This window comes from Chrysochloris asiatica, unplaced genomic scaffold (genome assembly GCF_000296735.1).
Source record: "Chrysochloris asiatica unplaced genomic scaffold, ChrAsi1.0 scaffold00197, whole genome shotgun sequence".
NCBI classification, from domain to species: Eukaryota; Metazoa; Chordata; class Mammalia; order Afrosoricida; family Chrysochloridae; genus Chrysochloris; species Chrysochloris asiatica.
This window is the reverse complement of record NW_006408715.1, coordinates 412,171-420,366: the sequence shown is the minus strand read 5'-3', so window position 1 is coordinate 420,366 and position 8,196 is coordinate 412,171. Positions and strand designations below refer to the sequence as shown.

Below are 8,196 nucleotides of genomic sequence, written 5' to 3'. Positions count from 1 at the left end.
TACCATTTCTATCACCAAGGCCATATTTTCCAACTACTGATCCTTCCTCTTTGTTTCCAACCTTTGCATTCCTATCACCACTAATGATCAATACATCTTGATTGCATATTTGATCAATTTCAGATTGAAGAAGTTGGTAGAATTCTTATATTTTGTCCTCACTGGCTTTAGGGGCTGGTACATAAATTTGAGTAACAGTGGTATTAAGAGGTCTTCCCTTTAGATGCATGGATATTAACCTATCACAGATAGCACTGTACCTCATGACTACTCTGGGTATGTTCTTTTTGACAATGAATGCAACACCATTCCTCTTCAATTTGTCATTCCCAGTATAGTAAATCATGTGGTTGTCAGATTCAAAAGGGCCAATACCAGTCCATTTTAGCTCACTAATGCCTAGTATATTACCACTCCATATACTGGAACTCATAGTGTTTACATCTGAGATGGACATGCACATACGAGGGGACTTGAAAAAGTTTGTGGGAAAGCTCCCTTACCTTTTAATTCCATTTTTTCACAAACTTTTGAAAGTTTTCGTATAAAGTTTAGTGTCTCTATGCAAACTTTTTGTATGGTGCTGTAGGATAAGTACTGGACTGCTAACTGAAAGATCAGTGGTTCTAACTCATCAGCTGCTTCTTGAAAACCTTACATAAGTGTGTTAGAACTGACTCAATGGCACTTAATGACATACGAATTGCTTTAAAAAAATAATAAGTAAATAAATTCAGAAGTGTTATATAAAAACCTTATTTTCTCTATTTGGGCAGTGTCAGTATAAACTCATAATGCATTCCAATCATTAATAACAGAAAACCCAGTTATCAATGAGAAACCACAGTACCCAAATACTGTTTTCTAAGTACTTTCTCCCCCAATAAAAGAAACCAAGGTTTCTCAGACAAGTGCCTGTCATATGAGAAATCAAGGAACTAAAGATTCCTGTTGTTGTTAATTGCCATTGAGTCAGTTCTGACCCATAGCGACCCGGTATAGGGTTTCCGAGGAGCAGCTGGTGAACTTGAACCACCGACCTTGCAATTCAAAAGGCTTTGCAGTCTGGTGCATGAATCTACAGCGCCATATCAGGACTCCTAGGAACTTGTTAAAAGGATAAATGGAATAGGTTCCCACCAGTCAAAGATGAGACATTATTGTGAAGTATAATATATCACCTATGAAGTAGTTTTGAGAGACTGAGAGAAAATAACTTGACTCTGATCAAACCTTTATATCAAGATCTAACTCCAATTTACAGGGCAAACCAGGGAGAAGGATATATTAAACACAACCACATGAAAGTAATTCACAAAATTTAGACAGCAGCAAACTCAATAGAACAAACAACTATGTTTCTGCAATAAAAATATTTCAAGAAAAAGCCAGAGATTGATAGACGGAAGGTAGCCCTTTAGATGAGAAGAAATTCAGAGCATTGGAGATGAGACTCCCAGACTCAACATTCCACAGTTTGGATATCAGAGCTTTCTTTCTATATTTTGCCAAGCATAAGGCAAGGAAAATGAGAGGTGCCTAACATCCTTTTTTCACGAACAAGATGTCCATTTCTCTTTGGGCATCTGTGCGTTACTCACCGCTCCTCCATGAGTTCCCGAATAGAGGCTACAGTGGGGCCAGATCCCAGGTGAGTGTAATATGGACCTTCATCTTTCTCCACTATTTGTTCTGCAGAGACACAAAGTGTAAACATTATTTGGAGCTATCAACTAATCAGCATTAATTTGAAAAGGCAAACCATCAATAGGAAAGTAAATGAACATATTATAAAACAGGAAATCCAAATGGCCTGCAGCATGCAAAAATGTGTTCAACCTCATTAGAAATCAGGAAATACAAATTAAAACTAAAATGAAATACCACTGCACACTAACCTAATTGGCAAAACATATAAAAATCTAATAAAACCAAGTGCTGTCAAGACTGTGGTCTAACCACATTTTAATTCAGTTTATCACTGTCCAGTAAAGCTAAAGATTCATATACTCCATGACCTAGCAACTCCATTTCTAGGAATACCAACAAACTTATTCGGTAGAAGGTAAATATTTTAGGCCATATGATCTGTGCCATTACTACTCAGCTCTACCACTCTAGCATGAGTGCAACCACAGAGAACATATAATCAAATAGGCTGTCTGTGTTCCAAGGCAGCAAGTGTATGCATTCACATATATTCACATAGTTCTGTGGAGTCAGTTCCAACTCAAGAGCAGCCCTGTATAGGGTTTCTGAGGAGTGACTGGTGGGTTTGAACCACCAGCCTTGTGATCAGTAATACAGTGCTTATCCTACATTGCCACACCAGGGCTCTAATAAAGAAAATACTCCTTAGACTTATCTTTCTAAGATACTCCTTAGACAGATACTCCTTAACCAAACACCTCGCTGAATTGACTTATGGAGTCTGAAGGAAGCATACAGAAATAATAAGAAAATTGACATACTAAAAAATGCAACCAATGTCACTGAACAAATTGTGTAGCAACTATTCAATGGAGACCAATTTGCTGTGCAAACTTTTTCACTGAAAGAACAATACCTATTTTAACAACTAAAGCAACTGGCATAATGCAGTATAAGTTAAGTCTCATGTTCTACATTTAGTTTGGGAAGCAGTGTCTAGGACCTTAAAAGCTTGCAAGCAGCCATCTAATATACAAATACTGGACGCTACACATCCGAAATAAAACAGAATGAAGGGAACCCAAGACTCAAAGAAGAAACTAGTCCACAAAACTAGTAAGTCTACATGAACTATGACCTCAATGACCAGGAAACCAGAGAACTAGATGGTGCCCTGCTCCCACTACTGAATGTTCTGATCAGGAACACAATAGATGGCTCTTGATACAATGGGAGCAACTGTGGAACAGAACTCAAATTCTTAAAAAGTTCAGACTTACTGAACCAGTTGAGACTCGAGGACCCTCGAGACTACCACCTTCAAACATTCTGTAAACCTTGAACCAACAATGATTCCATGAGATGATCTTTTAGCTAAACAACAGACTGGCTCATAAAATAAACAATGTCACCTTTGAGTACTATATTTCTTTAGAAACTCCTTTTTTTTTTATTGAGACCAAACAGTAAACATTTACTCAAAAGCAGATGAGAAGGCAAGGATTGGGAAAACCAGATCACTGGAAACAGAACAACCAGAATGGAAATAATGAGAAAACTGACATACTGAGAAATGCAACCAATGTCAATGAACGATCTGTACAGAAATTGCTAACTTGCTGTGTACACTTCAACTGAAAACAAATATTTTTCAATAATAATATTTTTAAAAACAGGCAAGCGCAACTCACAACAAAAAGTTAAAAAACAAACAAAAAATCAGGTAGACATTAGGACATAATTTGTAATTCCCATCCTGGATGAAATCTTGGTTACATGCATCAAAACACATGTTCAAGGCTTTTCATGGCAGCATTGTATGCAACAGTCAAAACTAAAAAAAATCCAGTCCAGCAATGGTGGAATGAATAAAATGCAGCAGACTCATATAATGGAATACACCTAACAACAAAAATCAATAGCCTGCAACAGCATGGTTGAAGTCCACAACATCAACAACTATGTGAAAAAGGCACAAGACAGAAGAACGCACACAGGATGACTCCATTTAAGTAACCGTCAAAAACTGACTAGACCTATACTGTTTTAAGATCCATGCAAAGGTGGTAAAATTATTGGTTGTTGTTGTTAAGTACTGTGGAGTCGGTTCCAACTCATTGTGACGCTGCACAGGGTTTCCGTGGCTGTAAATCTTTATGGGAGCAAAAAGCTTCATCTTTCTCCTGCGGAATGGCTGGTAGTTCCAAACTGTCGACCTTGAGGTTAGCAGCCGGATTCGTAACCACTACGCACCAGAGTAACATATATAAAACTGCAGCTACTCAATGATTTTTGACTCACAAAAATGGCAATTTCATGTGCAAAAAATTAATCTAAAGTAAAGAAAATAATTATCACAAAAGTCAAGAGAGTGGTTACCTTTGGGGAATGGGATAGGAAGGCATCTGGGGAAAGTATACCGAGACTCTGGGGAGCTGAAAATGGCTAATTTCTTGACCTAGGTGGTGGTTATACATGTTCACTTTTTAAGTTCTTATTAATCTTTATGTGAATGTTTTGTATACTTCCCAATATATACAATTCACAAAATTTTAAATTGAAAAAATAATTCACACTTATTTTTTACAGAATATTATGCTTAGCTTTATGGGGGCTAAAAGATAGGATAATATGTGATTGTTGCTTTTAAAAAAATTATGACCTAGTTGGGCGGACAAGACCCACACATAAGATATCTAATGGTACTTTGAATCACTTAAGAGAAACAAACTGTTCAGTACATGGTGTTGGGATAACCGGGGGGAGAGGGGGAACCAATCGATGTATACTTCATCTTTATACCAAAGTAAATACTAATGTTGAAAAATGTAAAGAAAGAAAGAAATCTACAACTGCAAAAAGAAAAAAATGAGTTTTTAAAAATAATCTGAAGTAGAAGAGATCTTTTGTAAGTATGACATGCAATTCAGAAGCTATACACAAATCACATACACACACCTGATAAATTTAAAGAAAAGATTAGGTCATTTGATTATCCATCATTAAGGACTGGGCAAATACATATAACACCAAACAGTTGTTAAAGGAATCAGTTAGCTCTCAATTAACTGACAAATAACCTTTGAGACATTTTAAGGGGATAGGCGAGGGGAAACAAATTTCACTATAGCATATATGATATGCAACAGTACAGAATGTAGACACACAGTCACATACATAATATACACATACATACACACAAACATACATGTGTATATGTCATTGTCTACACCAAGAAAAAACAAATCTGGTGGCATAGTGGTTATGAGTTGGGCAGCTAACCTCAAAGTCAGCAGTTCGAAACTACCAACTGTTCCGAGGAAAGACGAGGCTCCCGTAAAGACTTACAGTCTCAGAAACCCATGTAGGGTTGCTATGAGTTGGAATGGACTCCACAGCACACTACCACCACCACACTAAGAAAAGCAGGGAAAGTTTGTAAAAATGAGTTTAGCTATGTTCCTGTTTTGTTTGTTTGTTTGTTTTTTATGGTTAACAATGGCCCTGCATGTGAACAGATGGAGGAAGTTTATCACAATGGATTCTGATCATTGAGTTCATCATTCTTCCCCCATTGTGTTGGGTCAAGCTCTCTGCTCTTATCTGAACTACTGTCATGGTTTTCTAACAGGTTTCAATTCTCTGAAGTTATCCCACCCAATATCACCAGTCATATTCTCAAATGGAGTCCTGGTGTGGTGCTATAGGATAAGCACTCAACAGTAAGGTTGGTTTGAACCTCGGGGTCGGCAGTTCAAACTCACCAGCCGCTCCTTGGAAACGCTATACAGGGTGGATATGGGTCAGAACCAATTCACCACTTAATGACAGTAACTCTCACATTAGAGATCTGAACGCAACCCCGGTCCATTGATGACTTCACATTGAACACAAGATAAAGCCCAATTCCAGAGCACCGCTCACACTCCTCCCCTGCACTCCATCCCCCAACTCCTTTGCCATCTCTGTAGCCTGCTCCCAGCTTGAGTTCTGCCATGGGATCTTGCCACATCACCACTGATACCCTGTGTCATTAAACATTTTCTCACTGACAACAGTGCCATCTCTGATTTCAACCTCTGGAAAAAATGCTCTCACCTTTCAATGCCTAGTTTAAATGCCACCCTTTCTGTGAAACTCAGTTGCACTTTCTCAGGCTCATTGTCCCTCTGTTCTCCAGAGTGCCTGGTACACACAACAGCAATACCAAGATGTGTGTCACAGTACATTTAAATTGTTAATATGGTGCAGCGGAGCCAACTCAGGCTATTCAGAGACCTACGCAACTTTGACAAGTTCTTTCTCAACCTCTCTAACCTTTACATCTTCATGGTACATGTGCGTAAAATAAAGATGCCATCTATGGAATACGAAGACAATATATTTGTTTTCACTTCACAGTGTGGTGATGATGGTCAAATGAGATCATGTCCAGAAAAGGGCTTAGCACATATTTGGCACATAAAGTGCACCCTTATTTATTACCAGTAACAAAGGCTCTGTCTGGATATGTGTATGTTGGGCAAAGTTACACACTTCTAGGAGCATTAAAGAGGTTAAGATAATGTTTATTCACTACAGGATTTGTAAAGGTTACATAAGCTAAAAATACAAAGTTCTCGATGTATCAATGATTAAATGTCTTGTCAACAAAAAATTAACTCTAACCCAAGAATTGAAAATGACTTGTTTCAAATTACATTATTTTGAACCATAAAACGGAGAGGATTACAGAAAGATGGGTGTGAATAAAGTAGGGTAGGAAAAGAGAGGGGTTTAAGAGAAGGAAAGAGAGGAGACACATGCATCTAACATAGTCTCCTCACTATTTCTGATACCTGCTTGAACAATTTGTCCCTTCTGTGCACAGTGGCAACTCTTAAGGAGAAATGGATTGCACTAGTTGCAGAAGAGGCTACGGTTCCAAATAATACAATCACCATAGCGGGTGTTGGGTATGCCATGTACCATCAGCATTCTGGGAAAGTCTCTGGCTGATGAACTTGGCCGTTGTGGAGGTTTTGTAAGATAAACTCAAAGGAGGAATGATGAATCTGAAGCATGGGAGCTTATTTCTTCAGACACCTAAAATTGTAGTGGATAAAAGATTACTCTGTGAGGGTCAATTAGAAGACTGTGGTGTTAACAGCAGGAGTTGGTCAGCAAGATGGGGAAGAATCCACTCAATCTGATGCAGAGGAATGTTAATGTATTCAAATTCATTATTCCTCATATCTTCCAAGTACAGTCCCAGCTGCATCATAATTGGGGTTTCCAACCCAGGGGATATGTTACCTGGAAACTAAGTGGATCACCCAGACACCCTGTGATTGGAAGTGGGTGTAACCTGGATCCTGCTAGATTTTGCTATCTTATGGCTGAAAGCTTGACATTCATCCCAGCAGCTGCCATGGATGAGTTTTGAGAGAACATGGTGACTCAAATGTGACAGTATGGAGTATAGTGAACGTGGCAGGGGTTTCTTTCCAGGAACTGAATCAGAAATGGGACAGATAATGACAGTGAAAACTAGGAGGAAGTGCATAAAATGGTGGTTGAAAGCGCCTATGAAGTTATCAAGCTAAAGGATGTACCAACTGGGCTATAATCGGATTGAAACCATGTTGAAAAACCCATCCAGGATTCATCCAGTGTCCTCAATGGCAAAGGGGATGTGTGGCACTGAGAATGAAGTCTTCCTGAGCCTTCTGTGTATGCAAAATGCCCGAGGGTGAACCAGTGTCATCAACCAGCAGCTGAAGGATGATGAGGATGCTCAACTCAAGAAGCAAGTAATAGTCATTCCTTCACTTTTCAGTGGCAAAAAAGTCGCCCAAATGGTCTTTTTGAAGTACTGTTTCTTTTCATTACATTTCTTTCCCTAAGTACATATACCTGCATGGGGCAGAAGAAATTCTATGGGAAAAAATAATGGACTTACAATCAAGTATGTTTAGTCATAAAACATACACATTTACAAATTTAAAGATCCTCATTTTATGTACTTGGAAACAGACACTAACATACTTTTTCACTTTGCAAATGTCTCCTGATTTTTTGCTTTATATAGCTAATGTTACACAATTTAAGACTTAAAGGCTCCCAAGTTAGGAACAAAGATAATCAGTGTAAGAAAAGATGTATAACTATCAAAACCTAAGAATATAAATAAAAATCTTGTAATGCTAAATTTGAACCTTAAATATCACTTGAACAAATGGTTCTATTCCCTGAAAAGGTATAAAAGGCAATAATACTTGAATAACTATGAGTACCCCCCAGCGCTCAGATTTTTATTTTTAAATGTTACATAGAAATGAAATAGGCTACATCTGCGGAAAGAGACAATGGAAAAGCTCCATATCATCAGTCAAAACAAGACCGGGGCAGACTGTGGAACAGACCATCAATTACTCATATGCAAATTCAAACTGAAGCTGAAGAACATGAAAACAAGTCCACAAGAGCCAAAATATGACCTTGAATATATCCCACCTAAATTTAGAGATCATCTGAAGAACAGATTTGAGACATTAAACTTTAACT

The 8,196-nt window shown here is 38.1% G+C and overlaps 1 protein-coding gene across 1 annotated transcript in view; it reads right to left on the bottom strand.

Moving 5' to 3' along the window:
* TET3 (tet methylcytosine dioxygenase 3) overlaps positions 1-8,196 on the bottom strand; it is a 161,295-nt gene that overhangs the window by 56,047 nt on the left and 97,052 nt on the right. Inside the window, exon 4 of the mRNA XM_006872404.1 lies at positions 1,602-1,692. Coding sequence (XP_006872466.1) covers positions 1,602-1,692 — 91 coding nt within the window. The remainder of the gene's footprint in view (positions 1-1,601; positions 1,693-8,196) is intronic.